Source organism: Psittacula echo (assembly GCF_963264785.1).
Source record: "Psittacula echo genome assembly, chromosome: 14".
Lineage (NCBI taxonomy): Eukaryota > Metazoa > Chordata > Aves > Psittaciformes > Psittacidae > Psittacula > Psittacula echo.
Genome location: NC_137750.1, coordinates 10,814,351 through 10,836,817, shown reverse-complemented (window position 1 = coordinate 10,836,817; position 22,467 = coordinate 10,814,351). Strand labels below are relative to the sequence as shown.

General features: G+C 43.3%; 1 protein-coding gene across 2 annotated transcripts in view; it reads left to right on the top strand.

Moving 5' to 3' along the window:
• GAS7 (growth arrest specific 7) overlaps nt 1-21,440 on the top strand; it is a gene marked incomplete at its 5' end in the record, with an annotated part of 88,616 nt that extends 67,176 nt beyond the window's left edge. For both annotated transcript variants that reach the window (XM_080629594.1, XM_080629593.1), the window contains 8 exons: nt 19-134; nt 4,197-4,271; nt 7,618-7,696; nt 12,323-12,451; nt 14,969-15,092; nt 17,234-17,313; nt 20,376-20,474; nt 21,192-21,440. In XM_080629594.1, the coding sequence (XP_080485720.1) occupies nt 19-134; nt 4,197-4,271; nt 7,618-7,696; nt 12,323-12,451; nt 14,969-15,092; nt 17,234-17,313; nt 20,376-20,474; nt 21,192-21,305 (816 nt within the window). In that variant the 3' untranslated portion in view covers nt 21,306-21,440. The remainder of the gene's footprint in view (nt 1-18; nt 135-4,196; nt 4,272-7,617; nt 7,697-12,322; nt 12,452-14,968; nt 15,093-17,233; nt 17,314-20,375; nt 20,475-21,191) is intronic.
• Nucleotides 21,441-22,467: the final 1,027 nt, after the last annotated feature.

The window sequence follows — 22,467 nt, the reverse complement described above, 5'->3', positions numbered from 1 at the left end:
CTTGCTTTTTCCTTCCAGGCTGATAAGAAGGATTCGCAAGGGAACAATACAGTGTCGGGATTTGAGATTCTTCTTCAAAAGCAGCTTAAAGGGAAACAAATGCAGAAAGAAATGGCGGAGTTTGTTCGAGAAAGGTAATGAGCACTTTGCTATTAAATGAACTGTTTATGGCAATATATATTTTTTCTTGATTTAGATATTCCTTTGGTCCGTTAATTAAACTGTTTAAAAGATACACTACCAATTCATAAAGAACATTTAATTTTCCTTTAATGTCCATCCACACTCTCTAACTTGTCTCTCCTGCTGTGCACACTGGCTGTCCATTTAGGTAGAGGGAACCAAGAAGGTTTTAAGTCGCAGATTCAAAGAAAAACCTGAACATGGAAAAAACAGGGTAAAGTTATTTTTAAAGGAACTATTTTGCCTAAAAAACAGAGAAGCGATTTGTTGACATGGAGCATAAACACAATTTCCTAGAGGAAGATGTAAAAAGACATCACTTGGGAATTAAGCTGGATATGGAGCTGAAGTACATGTAAAGATATTTGGAGTGAACCCCAAGTCATAAAGGCAGATGCCTTTACCAGAAAATGGCAGAACACTATTAATGGTCAGTTGCTCTGCTGACATGGGAAGTGCACTGAGCACCAAAAAAGCAGTTGATAGATGCTCAGTTCAACCAGGTACAGATGATGTGACATCATTACTCTTCAGTAGTGTCAGTATTATTTGAAATAATTTGTCATGTGTCCAGGCCAGTGTAAATCATCTTAAGGATGACTCTCACAACTTGAGAACAGCCCATAGGAAACAAACAGTGTTTATTCCCAGGAGGAAGGCAGAGCACGCTGGTGCTCTTGTCTTTTTTAAAGTATTAAAGGTGTGGCAGCAGTGGAGAAATGAAAAGGATAGCACAGGCAATGAGGACAGTGATACAAGAGGTGCAGAGGGCCCAGCATCCACATGTGGTTCATGCTGCCTGTGACATAAGACAGTCCAAGGGACAGTGGCCTCTCTGACCCAGTGCGACCAGAGGATGCAGGCTGAAGGAAGGACCAGCTGACAAATAAAAAATACAATTGAAAAATAGTCTTGCTAAGCTGGAAGATGAGGAGAAGGTGAGCAGAATTGTGATAGCCATGGCCAGGGAAAAGAGGAGGATATCTGCCCCAAAGAAAGTAATACATAATGAAATTTGGTAGAAACAAAAGAAGGGAGCATTCAAGAGGGATGGAAAGTTGACATGAGAGAACAAATAAAGAACAGCTCTGACGCTGAGAAGAGGCATGTTTATGTCCTCAGTAGAGGAGAGGTAAGCATGTTGATAGAAGGAAAGGTAGAAAAGATTCACTGTGTGCTGGAAGCAAGGTTTGGAATTGATTGTGAAGAGAATCTAGATGGGAGTTATAAAAAGATTAATACATTTTCCTTCTGTTTGGAACAAATGATTCAGGAGTGCTGTGTGTGGAAAAAGAGGAGGATGGCGTTGAGCTGGAGAAGTTACTCACAGTAATGAGACCTCAGGCCATCAGGGCAACCTTTACATTTCCAGCTCAGAGGGAAGAAGGACTGAAAGGAAGAAGGACTCAGGGAATACAAGACTATGTATAGGTGTTTTCATGTCCAGAAAAATCCTCTCCATCTGCCTTCTGGAGGTGAGGTTTAGGCAACTGATAAAAAAAGCTTTAAATAGGAGGCAGGGATGAGACGTGATAACCGTATTTCTTCATCAATTAACCAGCAAGAAGCAACACTAACTGAAATTCAGTTTCTCAAGTAGGTTCTTTAAGAGGAACTACTTGTAAATAGCAATTCCGTGTTTGTTCAGCACTTGTTGGCAAAGGTAGGGTTATAATACAGACTTTGAATTTGAATAAGTCAGGCCTTAAAACAGGAGATCAAGGGTGTGGGTGTGAAGGAAAGGAAGAATTACTTTAAATCAAAAGTAAAAATATGGTCCAGCATTTGCATTAAAACAGCCAAGAAAATATGCAGACTGCCCTGAATAGAATCAGTCTCTGAGTATGAGAGTTAGTATCAAAGGAACACAAATTGGGCTTTTGGCCTTTCACTTTTTCATCAAGCTGGACTGTGCTTGGGAAATGTAAATCAGATTATTTAGCTGCTGCTGTGTTCAGCAGGTACTTGTAAGCACCTTCCACTCTGTCTCATCCTTTTGAGTCTTTCTATATTTTTGGCCAGTACAACAATTGGACAAGATTTCTACAGTCTGTGTACTACAGGAAAAGTAATTGTGCTGTTGTTTGATAACTTCATTGTTGCCTTCTAATCTGGAGAAATAGTGTAAAAAAAGAAAAAAGTCACAATCACTATCTTCATCCAGTGGCAGTTGTGTAGATGTCTGTCAGATAACCTCTATTCACATTTTCCCTGTGTTGTCTTAATCTATTTAGTTTCTTCTTGCATGGTAGTCACATCAGATCATCTTTGCCTCCCCTTGAAGCTCTCTGGTTTTTCTTCATCCATTGTAACAGCATGACTGAAAGTATCTGAGCGTGAGCACACAAAGTATTTCAAAAGAAGCATAAGAGCAAGGAATAAAACTCCAAAGAGCAACTAGAACTAAGTCAAGATAGCATGGGTTAAAATGTGCTTATAATGTTTCTGAAACACAGGGAGTGAAGTTGGGAAACTTCTCAAACAAGTTAATGGAAACAAGAAACATAAGAGGGGGATTTGGGTGTGAGGGTGTGGTTGACCTGTGCTCCCTTTCCAGTCCATAGAAATTGCCACTTCTAAGACAAGATTAGCCTCATCATGAAGTAGATATTTAAAGTAGGTCAAGTGAAGCGTGCCTGGATCAAGCCCTTTACATTGTGAGGTCCTAACCACAGCATAGCCTTGATGCTGAAAGCTGTATTTGTTGGTCTTGCTGCAGCAGGTGTGGGGAGCTGTCTGGTTTTGTTCTCATGGGAGGGGGGATGAAGCCCCCACATGCTGGGCGTGCTCTGTAGTTGTACTGTGCTGTACCAAGCTGGGTATCACCTTGGGCTTCAGCCAGCTGCATCCCACACAGTGGCATGCACATCCTATTTTCAGAAGCCCAGAATATCAGACCCCTCTTAGCTGGCTCTAGGGATCCCTTTTGTCTCAAATACAGCCTGCCTAACAGTGCTTGCTCAACTAGCTACTGCCAATGGGCCTGCCAAAAATACCCCACCTTCTGTCCTCTCAGTGAAAGGAGATGGATTTCTAACCAGGCTTTTCCCCTGCTTGTACATAGTTTAGCACGAAATCAGGAGCTACTCCACCTGGATACCACTCAGCTCTCTCTTAGAGATGCTTTATTGAGCAAACTAATTTGAAAACCAGCCAAGAGCCAGTTGTTTGCCCTAGTTGGGATCATGTCTACCTTGCAGATGTCTCACTAGGAGAACTCAGGGTAGTTGAAGATCGTTTTCAGGCATGATGCATGTCACCTCTGCAGCAGCAGCTGCTTCTTCCCTCCCTGCTGTGCAGGCAGCATTTATCCTTGTCCCCTTGCTGAACCCATGTTCCCATAGTGGTTGCGTGCCAACAATCTCTCTCCTGTGCACCTCCACCGCTGGCAAGCTCAGATCCTGTTCCTATGTGGAGCTGCTGAGTGAACAGAGAGGGGGACAGGGTAGTGAGTGTGATGAGTGAATGGTAGGAGCTGCGCCACCACTTGTAGGTGGCAGAAGCCCCTGCCATATCTTCACCAGCTTTGTCATCTGTCATGGAGATCAGGAAGCACATGGTATTCCTAGGAAAGGTGTAGTCCAGCACCACAAACCTCATTTGTGTTTCTCCTGCAATGGTGCATTCCTTAATCTTTGCCTCAAGGATGTGTGAGCTCACGTTTAGCGGCAGAGTGAAACACATTTCTCAAGTGTGCCCAGTTTTGCCAGCAGCCCATGTTGCACAGCAGAAACACTTTGTCCTTGTTATTTGCTCTCCAGAACTGTAGCTTTTCCTTCAAATGTTATCACGTATCTATCCATGCTCTTGCCACTGCATTTTTGGCATATGGAGGGGAGAGATGGAGTCTGAAACTGGTGCTGCCAAACCCTGGAGACTGAAAGTAAAATTCCTGTGGCAAAATGTGTTAAAATGCAGAGAATTTCTTGAAATGATGTGTGTGGGTTTCTGCCTTAAAGCTTACTTACTGCTATCTTTATTTTCTGTGTGTGTGTGTGTGTGTGTGAGTGTAGGATAAAGATTGAGGAGGAATATGCGAAGAACCTGTCCAAGCTGTCTCAGAATTCCTTGGCTGCTCAGGAAGAAGGGTAAGTGTGTCTCTGTGACTTTTGCAGAAGACAAAGATTTTAACATAAAAAGCATTCCTCCCACACAGGTACATGTATTTTTCCTGAGCTCTGCCATTGAGTAGAGGTTTATTTAGCTCAGCATCCTGCGTGTGTTAGGGAAGATAGAATTGCTTTTCTTATTTTCCTTATGAAGATGTTTATGGTACAATTTTACGTATATGCATTTATTTCCAGTAATGTGTTATGCTGTCATTGTTCTAGCCAACACTAGTTCCTTTAGAGATTAGCATGTAGAAGTACTAAACTACTTTGAATATGCAAGAATGGGTCTGGCCCTCCAAGAGAAGCAGCAGGTTGTCCCTTACAGCATGTTCACACTTCGGAAGTTTTTAAGAAGGTATTAGGCAATGCACTTCAGATTAGATTGCAGTTCAGTGCAAATAATGGAATGACACCACTCCTGAAGGATTAGAAGTTGTTAGCTCTGTCTGTTCCAACACAAACCATGTAAGCACTGAAAGCCAAGCTTTGAAATTATTATCCTCATCCTAGGTCTGACACAGGGTGTTTCTACTGGCAGTGAAGCTCCACAAGGTGTTTGCTCAGCTTCCAGTAAGCAAGGACAGAAAGGGCAGGAGGCTAACTAAGCTTCTCCAAACACCTCCCTTTACAATGGTTTCTGTTCTTCTTTCCACTTTATAGGGGAGGGTGCTAACCTGCTTCTAGCAAACTAAAACAACTTTCTTCCGCATCCTCCTCCCACTTTTTTCTACCCTGAATAGGAGAAGGAGAAAATATCTGAAAAAATGAAGGGGGAGGACACTAGGGGAGAGTAGATGAAAAGAGAGGGAATGAGGACTGAAGCATAAAAAATGTTGAAGTAGGGAGGTAAGGGGACACGGAGCAAAGTGCGGGGAGCTAGGAACACTGCCCAGTGGTGCTCTGTCTGGAGGGGTGGCAAGGTGAGTGAGTGGAATGAGGTCCTGCCAGTATTTTTCCTCATGGTGCTATGGTGGCCAGACTGGCTAGGGCCAGGAAGAAGCTAATGAGAAGATCCTGAGCACTGGTGAGGCCCTGGAAAGGGGAAAGGTTCCATTTAAAAAAGTGAGGGAGGAAGAGCAGCTAACAGGAAGATTTGCAGGAGCCAGAAGTGAGACTGCAGCCTAGCACACTCAAAGTAAGCATTCACCAGGGTCTTCCTCTCATTCCTGGGAAGGTATGAGTTTGAAGACCCAATGAACTGCTCTGTGAATATACCAGTTACCACTGCTGGTTTCATACTCTACAGACCATTTTCCAGCTTTGCTGTCTATGGAATTGTCACAAAGTATGAGCTGTCCCTCCAAGGTCCTCTGCCCTCCTTTGGTGGTAAGAAGACCCACCATCATGTATGTGAGTGGAACACAAGGGTGCTGAGATGGGACTGATTTGTGGTATTGGGATGGTTATGTGCAAGTTGCTGTAAGTAAGTGCTGTTGCATGTACACAGAAGGTGATATGATCCATACATCTAGTCAAGTCACTGTAGTGGGATAAGAGATGCAGAAGATGCTTAGCAGCCCATCTTCACTTGAAAGATCAGAGAAAATAGTGCCAGTGAGAACTGACAGTGGAAGGGTACCTCAGGGTGGAACTAGGGAAGGAGAAGAGCTGAGAGCATTTACATAGATGAAACAATCTCAGGTTGTTTAGCTGTGGTGAACACCATGCTTGAGGAGTCAACTCATTGGAGCAACCTCAGAGATGACAAATGAGTATTTTGAAATTGCAGATCACAGGCAATTTTTCAGGCTATCAGGAAGGGGCAAATCTGACTATGAAAAGGGCTGGGTGAAAGAAAGGAGGAGCTAGGATGCTGTAGATCACTCAGTTTTGTTTAACCTCTGAAAAGTGGTAGAATAAACCATCAGGCTTTCTAGAAGCATTTAGTGGAAAACTAAGGTGATGAGCAATTATTGTGGATGCCTATAGAGCAAACAGCGTCAAACCAACCTGCATTCCTTCAGTGATGGAGTAAAAAAATAAGTCAGCATCATAGCTCTTAATTTAGTATGGCTTTATGCAGTGGGAGATTCTTGTAGGCAGACAGGCCTAAATAAAGCCCAAGGTGCAAAATTAGCTAAGAATATTGCTACAGGGACTGTAGCAGTAGGACAAGAGGGAATAGGTTTAAACTTACACAGGGGAAGTTCGGGTTAAATATAAAGAAGCAGCTCTTTACTGTGAGGGTGGTGAGGAGCTGGCACAGGTTGCCCAAAGAAGTGGTAAATGTTCCATCCCTGGCAGTGTTCAAGGCCAGGTTGGACAGAGCTTGGGCAACATGGTCTAGTGTGAGGCATCCCTGCCCATGGCAGGGGGGCTGGAACTGGACGATCTTAAGGTCCTTTCCAACCCAAACCATTCTGTGATTCTATGATAACGTTCATCACAAATCCTGATTTATTTTTCTATGTCTTTGTTATTAACCTTGGATAGAATAAATTATGGGTTTACTGTGATCAGAGATGAGACTGAGCTGGGAGCGGTGGTGTGTGCAGTTTGAAGGAAAGCTTGCAATTCAAAATGATGTAGTTAAACTAGAGAAATGAACTGGAGAGAAATAAAAATGCATTTCAATGAGGACAAAGTCCTAGGTTTTCTACTTTCACAGGATGTGAAAGATACACTTACATAACAGTTTGTGGGAGAAGGATCTGGCTGTAGTGAATCACCAGCTTATTCATCAACAGCTTCACAATGTTGTCTAAAAAAGCATTGCACTGGGATATGTAGAAGAGTGTCTGATAGGAAATAATCTGTTACCAGTTTAGCAACTGGAAGAGACAGTGTAGTTTAGGTTATGGTGCTTTAAGAGGAATCCAGGCTGTTGGAGGGGGTCTGGAGGAATGTACCTAAACTGCCATTAGCTAACAAATAATCTGTCTGAAGGAAAAGAAGATGGAATGGTTTTCAAATACTGAAAGGCTTCTCCGAGGAGAAGCAGAATAATCCATTCACCAAAAGGAGGGTGTAGAGTAGAATGAGCAATGGAAAAACTGCACTGGTGAAGGTTTATTTTAAGAATTAGAAAAGAAACACTTTGTTCTACTGAGGATTAGATACTGAAGTATCTTGCTTATGGAGACTCTGGCATCTCTGTGACGGGAGATCGCTATGGCAGTGTTCTCAAAGATAATTCTGCCTTGGTCACAGAGATCAGTGATCTTCTCAGATTTCTGCTATCACTTTGCCATGATTTTGCTGAGCAAGATATGGTACAAAGTGTGGCACCATGTCTGTCTGCCACTATCTGACCAATCTTGCAGGACGCACAGGAGGATGTGCAGAAGATGGCATTGATCATTGTTGCTCTGTGTTCTTTCAGCACACTAGGAGAGGCTTGGGCTCAGCTAAAGAAGAGTCTAGCTGATGAAGCAGAGGTTCACCTCAAATTCTCTTCCAAGGTAAATAGTTCTTCCTTTTTGCAAAGATTTTTGCCCTGTCATTGATGTGGATCTCCCTTCAGTGCTTATTAGTGGGGAAAATACGCATACATAGGGTACAAATGTAGAACAAATGAACAAACTTAGTGGAACTCTGTCCATGCTTCTTGCCAGAATCCTGGGTTATTTAACTTACCTGATCAGTAAGTTAAAACACATCTAACCTTAATTTTTCATTTAAAAAAAAGAAAAAAGGGAAACTGATTCTGGAGGTTATTCACTTAGGGCAATATGTTACAGTAAATTTACTTAGAGCTCGTACAGATTATTTCTGTAGAGGAAGAAATGAACAATAATGTTTGGCTTCTCAACAAGAATCTACTGTATCTGTTTGGAAGGAAGAGAACCAGGACTCTGACTTCTTCATATCATTAGCCTTTGTGAAAAGTGCATTGGGAACTTCATGTTATTTTTGGATATTCTCTCAAGTGAACCCCAAGGAGATTTCTTGTTCAAATTATGGTATTTAACTGTTTTTTTTCCACCACATGTGACACATTCTTGCATCCTGTCACATTCTCTTAACCTCTGTGGGTGATCAAGTTCAGTACAGTGGTAGATATCTCAGTACAACAGCCATGTTCTGGAGGAAAATTATAGCTCTGCACTGTTTGTAAGTGATTATGCAGAGGTTACTCAGGCAACCAGCCGCTGCCTTGGTAACCCATTGCTCTGCTTCAAACTTCTACTTCAGAGCTGTAATTAGTGAAATACTTTTTTGCTCCCCGTTGTGTTCCTGTATTGTTTTCCAAGGGGAAGAAATAAAGCCTGGAGTGGGGTGTGCAGGGAGGCAGGCAATGAATAGGGGCTCCTTCATTATTGTACTTAAACCCTGCACAGAAACTTCTGTAGCATCATCTGAACTCTCCCCACTGTTTCCAGTGTACCTGCTTTGGGAATTCCTAGTTCTTTCTTTTGTTAACAGAATATGGTTTTAAATGTATTGATTATTGCTATTACTTTCAGATAAATCATTCTTAAAAGTAGTAGTTATATTTCTCATTGATTGTCAAACAAAACCAGTCAGTGCAGAGCACACCAAGAGTTTTAAACACAAACACCAGCCTTGAAGAGACTGAACATGTTTGTGACAGTCCTTCATAGCACTGTTACACTGGGGGTCACAGGCGACAGCACTTTTATGGCACTTGGAGCAAGCCCAGAGGATGATCAGGGGCTGGAGCACCTTCCGCATGAAGACAAACTGAGTAAGTTGGGGCTGTTCAGCCTTTAGAAGAGAAGCTGCATGGAGACCTCAGAGCAGCTTCCAGTGTCTGAAGGGGGCATACAAGGATGCTGGCAAGGGCCTCTTCTTCAGGGACTGTAGCGATAGGACAAGGAATGATGGGTTCAAACTGAAACAGGGGAAGTTCAGGTTAGATATAAAGCAGAAGTTCTTCCCTGTGAGGGTGCTGAGGCGCTGGCACAGGGTGCCCAGAGAAACTGTGGCTGCCCCATCCGTGGCAGTGTTCAAGGCCAGGTTGGACGAGGCTTGAAGCAGCCTGGTCTAGTGGAAGGTGTCCATGCCCATGGCAGAGGGGTTGGAACTGGATGAGCTTTAAGGTCCTTTCCAACCCAAGCCATTTTATAATTCTGTGAAACATATTATTATACTGCTGATGGCTCTAGATACTGGCATCCATGTGCATATGTGTACATGCATATGTGGAATCCTTCAAGAAGGCTGTCATGGAACTGAACCTTTTCTCCAGTTACGTGATTATCCCTCACTGAGCTCCAGGAGGTGAGTTCTGCTGGAAGAGAAGGTGCACAGGTATTTTACTGTTGAAGTTATGATGGGCTGGCCTGGATATGATGGTGTGTTACCCCCATTCTGGAAATGGTGCTGATGGAGCAAAGGGAAAAAATAAGTAATTGTGAAATCAGAATTGATTTCACGAACTCAGCTGGTTTGTTTCTCCAGCATCTAATACTGTGATTAAACCCATGCCTCTGTCTTTCTGCCTAAGTCTCTACCATACTGGTACAGAGATACATGATCTCTGTCCTGTACTTCTTTTAGCAAGCTTCCTAACTTCTAACTTCTTTTACAAACTTCTCGAGATTTCAAGTCCTCTGTTGCATCTCACCCATTCAGTTATGGGTGTCAGAGTTGTCTATATACACTGGTGCTTTAAATTTCTTCATCTTAGGAAAGTAGTTTGTATTTTTCATCTGTTGCATGGATTTGTAAGTCTTGAAGTGAGATCTTCTAGCAAAAATATAAAAAGAATATATATGGCCAATTATAATACAACATTTAAAAGTCTGGGTCATTCACATGTGAGTCTGATTTGATAGCTTATAGTACCTCTTGCAAGATGGAAGTTCAAGCAGGATGATGATAGAGGAAAGATGACTGCCTTCCCTGAGAATCCACCTCTTTGATTTCCAGAACACAAAACTGAAGAAAGCAGTTGCCTTGTTTCCATTTTGAGCCTATTGGTGATGGGTTTCCCATCTTTATGAGGATCTCAGAATTTCCTGTCCCATTATAAACCATGGGAAATAAACTCATTTTGTTACTTTCTATTAGGCAGTAGAAATAGCAGTGAAATGCCCTCCTTTTCAATGTGTCCCCAGCCCTTGGGACTTTAATAAGGGTTTTCACAGCAATGCTACTTATGTCAGATAAGTCAGATTGCCGCTTCTTCCACTGAGGATGACTGACTCATGTACAGTTGTTTACCCAGGTTAATCCAGTTATTAATGAAGCAGTCTGAAGGGCACACAGACTGTTTAGCTAGTTGAAACTCAGCTGGACACAGACTCAATCATAATATATTGCATCTGAGGTTTACTGAATCCACTCTGAATTTCTCTGGTCTTGTTTTGTTGAGCACTGACAATGTTCCTTCCTGGCACAGCTGCCAGTTTGTTCCTGTGCTCTTGAGAGAGCTCGTGTAACCATGCTGGACCACAGAGTTGTGAACAGGTCTTTACTAGCTGGCCTGGGGCCATCCTGATGAGACTGTCATCTGAACATTGTCCAGAATCTTATAGTCCAACCCTCCCAGTCAAAGCTAGGACTGTCACCACAGTGGATCATAGCTAAATCTTTGTCTAGCAGGGATTTCACGACCTGTCTGGTGAATCTGTTCCAGTGCCCAGTTACCAATTTGGTGAGTTTGTTCTTCAGATTACACTCAACCTGAACCTCCCAAAGCTCAATTGACTGTTGTGACATTGCCTGGCCCTAATACCCTTGTGTTCGACCTTCAGATAGCTGTAGGCCATATTAGATCACCATGGTGCCAGTCTTTATCTGCCTAAACCAGCTCTGCTTTAGGCTTGTTTAACCTCTCTAGGATGTGTGCTGTAGGGCTTGGCTGTCTTTGTAGCCTCTCTTCATTAAAAGACTACACTAAGCTAGAACGAATTTTCGTTCTCCATTAAAATTGCATTGGAAAAAAGCCAAAAATACTTACTTTCAGGGACTATTTGATACTGCTCCACTGTGGGCCATGTTAGGTGATTATGGACCCAACTCATCTGCGTTCACAGTCAAACATCCCCACAGGGTGAACAATAGGAGAGTTTGGTTGCTTCTGGGGAGGTGAAATATCTGTATCTTTTCAGAGCACTTTTCCTAGCACATTTCTGTGTGTGAGAAGGCCAAAGAGCAATATGATACAAACTCTATCAGAGCTGAGTATTACTGTCAAGTCCTGCTTGTAGGAGATAAGTCACATTGGTGGCCTTGATGGATCTCTGCTGAGTTCGTTTCAGTGGTTTCTTGCTACCACGTTAAAGAGTTTCAACTGAATATTCAGGCTTCTCTTTAGGCTCCCTCATACTTGACAGAAGTAAATAAAATGTGGCCTTATTGGATCTCTTTTCACTGCAGAAGAAATACAGGCATGTCCCTGCACACATAATGGCAACTGCTTCACCTTATGGCAGTCAGGGTTAGCAGCTTCACTTTGTGTAACCTAAGGGGTTTTTAAGCAAGGTGCATCAGGCCAGAATCAGAGCACCTCAAGTAGTGCTCCAGACGTTGCCTTGCAGTTTGAACTTACGTGGGAAGAGAGAACAGGGAGAGAGGAAGACAAAATTTCATCCTTTTGCTCCCTTCAGCCAGACTCTTCTCAGTGGTATCAGGCAATAGTACATGTGGCAATGGGTATAAACTAAACTACCAGAAGTTCCACGTGAACATGAGGAAGAATTCCTTTTACTGTAAGGGTGACTGAGCACTGGGATAGGATGCCCAGAGAGGTTGTGGAGTGTTCTTCCCTGGAGATATTCAGGAGCTGTCTGCACACAAACCTGGACAGTGTGCTCTGGGTGACCCTACCTGAGCAGGGAGGTTGAGCTAAAAGACCTCTGGTGGTCCCTTCCAGCCTCAAGCATTTTGTGATATTGTGGTATTCCCTTAACAGAGCTGTCCTGTGAAGAGCTAATTTTTGCAATAGCTCCACTCACAGCTCTCTTGGGGAAGAGAAGTATTGCTGTATGACATTGCCTTTGGCTATAGTGTGTGTATTGCTTCCTCTTTGTCCTGAGCTCTGCTCAGCAAAAGAGCTGGGAATTACTGCCTGGCTCCTCATTATTGTCTTTTCTTCTTTATTTTTATTTCATCAACAGCTTCAGAGTGAGGTAGAGAAGCCACTGCTCAACTTCAGAGAGAATTTTAAGAAAGACATGAAGAAGTGTGACCACCACATTGCAGACTTACGGAAGCAGCTGGCCAGCCGCTACGCAGCAGTTGAAAAGGTGGGAGCAGAGAACAAACTGGGGAATTTGAGATACTCCTGATTTGGACAGAAAAACAGGTGCCCCATGAAAAGTTTCTGTCCTGCCACAAAGAACCACAAAGGTTTTGATTTTGCTGGGCCCCAGACATCATTTGTTGCTTAGCTGGGAAACTGGGGGGGCTACAGGCAGGGCTAATGCATTACAGCTGAGGCTTTTTGATTCATTCTCCTTTTCCCAATTTGGGACAATATATTTCTAATGCATTTGATTAAAATGCTTCTTGCTTGTGTGCATCCAAAAGCTGCATCTGTGCCCTCAAAATTTAAAAAGATGTTGCCTTAGAATAGCAGCAGGGTCAGACCAAAGGTGTGCATGGCTCAGTATCATCCAGCAGTGGTGAAAAGCAGATGACTAAGGAAGGCACGTGAGACTTGTCGCAAAGCCTCTACCAGTTCCTGTTTTCTGTGCCTCAAACAAACCTCACCTGAAAAACCCAAACAGTAGCAGCACCCTCAGATCAGGGGCTATTTTAACATGAACATCCAGCTGAGGTTGAGATTTACACCCACAGGTATAAATCTTATAAACCTAGGGGAGTTATACCCACAAAAAGTGCTCTTACCAGCAGCTGGCAGGAAATGGGATACCCCTGCTGCAGCTGCCAAGACACTTGTGCCAAATGGTATCCTCATGTGGTTTGTTCTTGGGTGTAAGTTGGAAAGGAAAATACCACGTTCAGTCAAGCCAGAAGGTGGTTTGGGCATTCATTGAGAATCAGAGTGCACCTGAACAAGTTTGCCTGGGGACAGAATTGTTGCAGGATACACACTGTATGTATGCAGGAAAGTGCAAAACACTTAAGTTCTTCGCAGCTATATCTGCAAAGAAACACAGTCCTCAGTAGGGGTATTGAAAAGAAAGAATTGGAACCTTGAGAAGAAGGAATAAAAGAAGATAAAAGCCGTAAGATCAGAGGGCCTGAGGAGCTCTGTTCTGGTGACAGGCTAAGAGAGCTGGGCATGTTCAGCCTGGAGAAGAGAATGCTCTGGGGAGACCTTAGAGCAACTCCCAGTGCCTAAAGGGGCCACTAGAAACCTGGAGAGAGGCTTTTGACAGGGGCCTATACAGGCAGGACAAGTGGGAATGGCTTTAATCTGCCAGAGGGGAGACTGAGGTGAGATCTCACGTGAAGATTGACCTCAGAGCAGCTTCCAGTATCTGAAGTGGGCATACAAGGATGCTGGAGAGGAGCAATTCGTCAGGGACTGTAGCGACAGGACAAGGAATGATGGGTTCAAACTGAAACAGGGGAAGTTCAGGTTAGATATAAAGCAGAAGTTCTTCCCTGTGAGGGTGCTGAGGCGCTGGCACAGGGTGCCCAGAGAAACTGTGGCTGCCCCATCCCTGGCAGTGTTCAAGGCCAGGTTGGACGAGGCTTGAAGCAGCCTGGTCTAGTGGAAGGTGTCCATGCCCATGGCAGAGGGGTTGGAACTGGATGAGCTTTAAGGTCCCTTCCGGTCCACACCATTCCAGGATTCTCTGCAGTGTGCCTTAGCACAGCTTCTCACCAGATTGCTTTCCTGCAGCTCCCTCTTGCGACCTGCCGAGCCAAGCGCAGAGTCTTTAAAACTGCGAACTGAAAACATTCAAGTAGTGCCTCAAGAGCGCAACTTGCAGGCTCGTGTGAAAACTGCGAGGTCCGAACAAAATACAATCATCTGCATTCATTTTAAACACTACAACTGGATAAAGAGCAAATGTGGCTTCTTTTATAACAAGCCTGTGCAAAACAAGCTATTTCATGCACTTTTGTCACCCCAGCAAACGGTCAGCATGCAGATGTAGAAATGATGCTTATTTGTTAAGACACTTTAGTAATTTGGCCATATAAGTTCACTAATGATACTGATAAATCAGGTTTTTAATTCCTGAAAAACTTTAAGGTAATTTAAATAATCATTTGTAACCAGCTCTCAGGTTCATGATTTCTGCAGTACTAACTGCTGGTATAATGAACCTGAAGTAGCTTCTCTAAATAAGCCTCAAAGTTCATATTGTTAGTTTCTAATAAGCATATATTGAATCCACAAGGTACTTAAAAGTTAATTTTGTGAGATACTTGAATTTCTTTCAACAGTTTAGATCTTAAGAAGAACAAATGTGGGGTCTTGGTGATGCTGGTTAAGACATTGAGAAGAAGCTTCAGATCCACTTCCTTTCAGAAATAGTTACTAAGATAGAAAAGTTACTAAGAAACATGAAAGTCTGGTGATGCCTTTTGTACTCTGCCTTTCTAAGAACCTATGAAGAGTTCAGATGCTCTTGTGATTTGTTGGTGATGACTTGTGTAAGGTGGTAGGACACATCTTTGATCACCACATGGTGTCCTAAGAACTTGAATCCCAGTTAGGACCCAGTTTGATGCAGAGTCTCTGACATCTCAGTGATAGATACTTGTGTGAAGGAGTCATAGATGGCTGAAAGAAGCTGGCAGTTCTTTTGCTGTAAAACATGTGGGTCTTTGATTACTCCAAGGCCCGGAAAGCCTTGACAGAGAGACAGAAGGATCTGGAAATGAAAACACAGCAGCTAGAGGTGAAGCTCAGCAACAAGACAGAAGAGGAAATTAAGAAGGCGAGGCGGAAGTCCACTCAGGCGGGTGAGTACCTGTGTCCATCAGTGGTGGGAGGTGAGCACAGCCCTGGGGAAGGCAGGAACAAGATGGGATGAAACTGCCCATCCACCCATGTGTTTCTTGGGTTTTAATGTAGCAGCTACAAAGTCCAAGTGAATCATGCTATGAATCTGTCTGGTGTTAAATCCTCTGAAAAAACGAGCTTAGTTTTCCAAGTGAGACATCACAAGATGATGATTTTGATACTGGGGTGAGAACAGTAAAGGGAGGATGAATTGTCCTTTTGTTTTGTCCTTTGAAAGTGTGCTGGGATAACTGAATGCTTGTGAAACTTTTGCAGTCAGGTTCAAAGCAGCTCAGCTGAGAATGTGTTTTTCTTAAATCATAGTTCTTTCCTTGGTTCTTTCCTAAATTCCAGTTTACCCCCAGCTCTGTTGGTGCCTACTATGAGCCCTATTACTGTCTTTTTCTTTGAAAGTGAACTTTTTGTCTTTTTTCCACTGCTATTCAGTGATTAAAATGATTTCTATTCCACTTGATGTGACCTATACATGTTTTACAGAGGCTCAGACCAATTCTACAGGATCCATCAGGAGCTGTCTTCCTTGAGATCTGCGAAACTGATACATGCTAGCTGCTGAAAATCTATTTTAACTAGAGTTTTCATGTTTCATCCCTTCATAGGTCCATTCCGTGGCAGAATGGTCCTTCATAGTTGTGAGGCTTTTAAAACTTCAGGATTGCTGGTCTGGGTTTTGAAGAGACTAGGAAGAGTCATTTGCAGTGTGGCCATGTGTATAGACAAAAGTTACATGTTGAGCAAGTACTGGAGAGCTGAAGATTATAGGGAGTAACCCAGAGTTTGGTGCATCTCCACATTGCTCTCCCCCCCCTTTGTGCCACTGTTATGGTGTGTGGCAGGGGAGGACTTGCCCCATCCCAGCAGCCAAGCCAGGGTGCTTGTTGTGTGCACAGTAGCAGTATTTAGTGATCTAGCTTTTAAATGAGGCCTGCTGCAAGTGGATGATAGGACCAGAGGGCTCTAGACCAGAGCCCTTCTATGATTCCACCAGTTACTGATATGTTGCTTTTTGCTCTCATGCCTTTCTACTGCTACTGTTCATGTGTTTAATGACTTCATGTTCCTGAATGTACAGTGGCTCAGATTCACTCAGATGGAGGAAAATGCCAAACCAGATAGCTCCTGAGGAGCCGCCTGGACTTGGCATGTCAAGCTAAGCATCTCCTGTCTGGGTGGATAAGCTTTTACCAGAGTTTTGTAGGGTTTGATTGCCACCCCAGCTTCTGAGGCTATGAGAGACTTCCAGATACATTTACTTCTTTGACACTTGTTTGGTCTATGGAGTCCTTTTCTTAAAGCTTGGTTTGTCTGTGGTTTAAGTATAAAGACCTTTTTGCACCTAAAAGAACAGGATGAATTTGAGCCTTGGACCTAGACATGGAACCGTTAGGGAAAGTGTAACTGAGCCTCGTTTAAAGAAGAAAGAGAATTTACTAGCCAGAAAGCAGTAATCTCGAAGCCATGCCTAGTAGATTGTCCACCCACCTTTCCCTTTCTGTCAGATCAGAGTCCTGCAATAAAGAAAAAACATGAAATCATTGCAGCTTATTGTGTTCCTGCTGTGAGCACGGGAGGGAGCCAAAGCATCTCCAGAGGCTGGAGACTGCGACTTGGATGAGGTTGCAAATCAGCATCCCTTGATCTCAGACAGCTTGAGCGTGATGCTTTGCTCCTATTTCAAGTAGACATGTCCTAGAATGCAGGCTCACCTACAGGGTGCTATCCTCATTGTTACTGACTTCCCATTTTAATGATTTTTCAGATACAACTTTCTATAACTCTTTTTAACTGAAATTACGTGTTTTCACCGTTCTGGGCGTTTTGTAAACTTTTACTTAATGTTCGTATTTTTCTTTTAAAATCTTGTGTTTCTCATTCTTTCTTACCCCAATCACCTAACAATGCATTGCGGTGAAATTTTGTTGCACATAACAAATGCCACGTAACAGAACTGCCTTCAGCTCCACCAGGACTGACCTTCCAACCTCCTGGGTCTATCTGCAAATCCCCAACTGTACTTACCTTCTAAGCTCTATAACACTGGCTACAGAAGACTAATGTGTTGCTATCTTGAACTTTCCAGGGGATGACTTGATGCGCTGCGTGGATCTTTACAATCAAGCCCAGTCCAAGTGGTTTGAGGAAATGGTGACTACCACTCTGGTATGTAACTGTAGCATCTTACATGTGTAATATTGCAGAATTGTAATAACCTGCAACATTTATCACAGTTATAGTGCAAAGCAGTGGGGAAACTTGAGTGATAAATCTGTCATTGTTTCCTGTTCTCAGTTCTAAGAAAAACTCCTACAGTTAGGGGAAGGAAGAAATAATTGTTTCTTTGCAGAAGGCATTAAACCAGTTCAGGGCTTCTTAGGGGCCAGAACGCTGCAATTATCCCCAGGAAGGATGAAGGAATGCACAAGGAAGACATGGAAAAACATGATAAATCAGTAAATCCATTTTATACACAAATGAATTTTTGTATTCCATGATTTTCCAATTTCTTCTCTTGCCAGCTCAGCAGAGGCAAGCTTTAATTGCCTATTGTTCTATCTCTCAGAAGATAGCACAGCTCACTGTCTTCACCCTAAGGGCATATACCTTTGGGGTTAGTCACTAAGATGCCAAGATAGCAGCTTTGATGTGCTGTAAACCTTGACATACCTGTATTTGGCTAGAGAGCTCCTCCTTCATGTTATACCTTACAGCCCTTCTAGATAAGAGCTGACTGCTTTCAAAAGCAGGAAATAAAAATGTCTTTTGCATACATTTTTCTCATTGGCCAAATACAAAACTGTAAACTCCTCCTAACAAGAAGAGGATAATAAACCGCTCAGCATTTGGAAGTGTGTCAGTGCAATATTTAAACTGCAGTAAATAAAGGCAGATGGGTGAGCAGAAAACCAGGAGGAGGATGTCTTCCCAAAAGCAGAACAGGAGAGAAAAAGTTGGGTGTTCCTATACATACAGGATCTGATTCTCCTCTCCCCTCCACTGGTGGTTTCTCACTGATGCAAATGACACTGACCATCAGTGCCACTGTGTTCAGATATGGCCAGATATACGTTAGCTGCATATTTGCTCCTGGAGAAGTATGACCCAGAAGTGCGCTAGTAGATAGCTTTAGAGGAATTTGCCCTTTATGTGAGAGAGCAACTGGGATGTGTTGAGCTCTACCCAGGGACAGACAAACGAGTTGAGAGCTTATGGGTGAGAATTAAGGGACAGGCTAATATGAGTGACACTGCTGTGAGTTTTTCACAGAATCTCAGAATCGTTGGGGTTGCAAGGGCCCTCTGAAGGTCATCCACTCCAACCCCCTGCCAGGGCAGGGCCACCCAGAGCAGGTCACACAGGAACGTGCCCAGGCATGTTTGGAATGTCTCTGGAGAGGGAGACTCCACAACCTCCCTGGGCAGCCTGTGCCAGGGCTCTGCCACCCTCTATGGAAAGTTCTTCCTCATGTTGAGGTGAAACTTCTTGTTATTTTGGTTTATGGCTATTGTTCATTATCCTGTCGCTGGGCACCACTGAAGAGTCTGCCCTCATCCTCCTGTCACCCACCGTTGAGCTATTGATCTGCACTGATGAGATTCCTTCTCAGTTTGCTCTTCTCTAGACTAAACAGGTCCAGCTTTTGCAATCTCTCCTCATAAGAGAGATGCTCCAGACCCCTGATCATGCTTGTGGCCTCCGCTGGTCCGTCTCCAGTAGCTCCTTGTCTGTGTTGTGCTGAGGAGCCCAGAGCTGGACACACTAAAATGTGAAACACAAATGATTTGAGCTATGATATTTGACATTATTTTCTAGACAAGGTCTCCTGTGTTTCCAACATTGAGGTGGTGGATGCACCATCCCTGGAGACATTCACAGTCAGGCTGGATGTGGTTCTGGGCAATCTGATCTAGTTGAAGATGTCCCTGCTCATTGCAGGGGGATTGGACTAGATGAGCTTTGAAGGTCCCTTATGACTCAAACTATTCTATGATTCTGTGATTCTATAAGGTCCTTTGCTCTTCCTTCCCAGGGTGGTGGTTGACCACGTGAGGTTTTTGTGCTGTCAGGAAGAATCTGTTTCCAAAAAGATGTTTAACAACTTGCAGATAGCACAGGGAAGGCAACGAAGTGTTTTGCCTGCTTGCATATGCTCACGTTTCTTTCCAGCTTGATGCCCAGTAAGTGAACACCAGAAATGCCCTCTGATGGCAGTTTTAAAAGATTTGGGCCCACTATTGTGCCTGTGAATACAGAGCTTTCTAATGGTGCAGCAAAGTACATTACACTATGTTTTTAAAGGCAGACTTCCATAGCATGCTTGTTTCACTCAGATGGACAAGGAGGGACTTACTGCAGATTTGGGGATATAATATCAGAATCCAGGAGAAGAGGGAGGCAGAAGAAGCTGGAGGCAAGTTAGAAATCATCTGCCTTTTCAACTGAATCATTGCTGGGGTCTGCTTATTGGCAGTTGAGTGAGGTGGAGGCTTGTGCCAGCTCATCATGTGATGGAAAGAAAACAGCTTTTACAGGTGTCTGGTTAGACCCAAGGCAGTAAGGTTGTACCGCTCAGCATCGTCTCCTGCTCCCACTGCAACTTCTGGAGCTAGCAACAAGGCATGCAAAGCTTCCTGCAGGAAACAGATGCCTTCTTGCTTGCGGCATCCCTAAGATAGTAGCTTGTCTCTCTCCCTTGGTTGTCTCAGTTTTGGAGAAGTTTAGACTATATCTACTTTGTAGTTATTAGCAAATGTCGTATTACAAATGAAATTACTTTCGCCATCAAATGGAATAAATATTCCCATTGTACTCAAGAATTCAGAGAAACCCAGACAAAATGGCTCAGACAGGACAGTGCCCTTTGAAGGTCGGTGATGACTGCACAACATTGGACTTCTAAGACTGACAGGGTCCTGGGGCATCTAGTTTAGGTTATGCTTTGCCTAGAAAAGTTGGACCAGATGATCCTTGAGGTCCCTTCCAACCTGTTATTCTGTGGTAATATGGTTCTTTTCTGTCACTGGGTTCAGAATGAAGGGAATTCTGTTGCTTGCTGTCTCTGATTCTCTACAAATCAGAGGGATGTGCAACCACAGAGTTCAGCTCCAAAGCATGATCCTGGAGTAGAATCACACTGACTGACAACCTTTTGTGTGTCATCCCTTCTCTGGGCCTTCAAGCTCAGCTTCCAACCAAAATGTGAGCTTATTTTCTTTTGCGTCTAGGAGCTTGAGAGACTAGAAGTTGAAAGGGTGGAGATGATTCGACAGCACCTTTGCCAGTATACACAACTGCGGCATGAGACAGACATGTTCAACCAAAGTGTAAGTCTGCTTTTTGTTTGGTCCCTCTGGCCTTTATTGTACTTCAGCTGAGCAGAACAGTCCCTATCCTGATCTGCCTGACCTGTATCAAAAGAAGGTGTGAAAAGTGTATGCAGTCAGCTTGTTAGTTTTTACTCCCACCCTACGTTTCTGCTCCTCCAAGATTCTCTTATCCTGGTTACATTTCATACTTCTGGATCACAGCTTCTTGTTGGGGGAGACACACTGAATTGAATTACATTTGGACAGCATGAGCTATTATTAGTTCTCCCAGCAAGATGCACTATTCCTGAGCTCATCTACTCTTGCAAGGAAGGTGGTAAATAGTTGGGAGAGGGGAGTATATATATTTTTTTTTTCTTATTAAAAAACTGGCTAGTTTTCAAATACTAAAATATGGGGGCTGTTTGCTGACCTCAGTACATGGTCGTATTTGGTGTAAGGTACAGATTGCAGGACAGGAGGCAGAGACAATCTGGCTAGTGCCTGCTGTAGGAAGCCTGTCTCTGCTTGATGTTGAAAGTCAGCCTCTTTGCTTCCTGCTGTGAGGCTTCACATTCAGATGTGGCTATTGTCCACTAAGTCGTGTACCTGCAGTTCTCACTTGTCTGCAAATGCAATATAGGCGTGCCCATAGCTGCTCTATGCTTCAGAGCAATGACTGCCTCTGCTTGAAATGTGCCCTTGACATTTTGATTCTTGTTTTGTTCATTTTAGACAGTAGAGCTCGTGGATCAGTTGCTTCGGAAAGTGGATCCTGCCAAAGACAGGGAACTGTGGGTAAAAGAACACAAAACTGGAGATATCCGACCTGTGGACATGGAAATATAGACTGATCTTTAGTTGTATGTCATGAGTCCACTGAATTAACCCAGCTAATGTTTGCTTTTTAAGGGTCAGAAGAGCATAGGGAAAAGGTTGTTCCACTACCAGACACCTTGTAATTTATGCCTGTACAGGCCATCTCTGTTACATTTAGTCATTAAAATGGTCCTCATTGTGCTAAGCCTTAAGCACCAGACATTCCAGGATGAAGAAACCAGATGTATGCTTCCCACCAGAGGTTCCCAATTGCACGCAGCTTCCAGAAGAAATCTGCTTTCTGGTACAAGGAGAGCTCTGTTCTTCAGTGACTTTGTGCTACATCCCTTGCATGACTATCTTTATACAGTATGTTAGAACAACCATGCAGTGAGCCTCTGGCCAGCAAGTGAATAACTGAACATGATGCAGGAGGCAAGGAAGTCCTGATCATGAATCCCAGGTCTGTTACTGACTGCTTTCATGGCTATAGGCAAATCAATTAACTTTTCTGGTTCCCCCATCTATAAAACACGTATCTTGCAGCAATGTTGTGCAAATACATTTATTTCATATAACACAGTTTCCCACCAAGGCCCTTCTCCCAATATCTATGGAGAAGAGTCCTGTTCTTCCTGTTTTACACTCCCTCTCAGGGATACATAAACCCACTGTCATCATGATTTCTGTTCCAGGCCAATCAATAAGGTTGAAAGTGTTACTCTCACTGTTATTTATAAGGAAAGACTTGGTCGTGCTATACCTACCTCATTAGCTGTCTGAGTGCCCTCAATGACAGAAAGAGGTTATATACCAAGGAATAAATGAGATACTCAAAACCTTTCCTGCTTATGCAAGATGTTTTCTCACAAAATCTACTTAAAGACAGCCCTCTAACATTTGATTTAGGATCCAGGTTTAAATTGCCCTGTGTTGGTTCCTTCAGGTGAATATTGCAGCCTTTAGGTGTCTTTAATTGCCAAGTTTTTCCAGCTAAATTGTGGGGTTTATCTTTTTAGAGCCTGATTTTCAAAGATGCCATAAATCTGTGATGCTAGATTGCATTAAATATAGGAGATGTAGGTGCCCAGCACTTCTGCACCAGCTGATTCTTAACCTTAGGCTTTTCCTCTGTTACCTTTACCACAAACTACCAAAAATGTAACACTGCTCCTGGCACATAATATTCTGT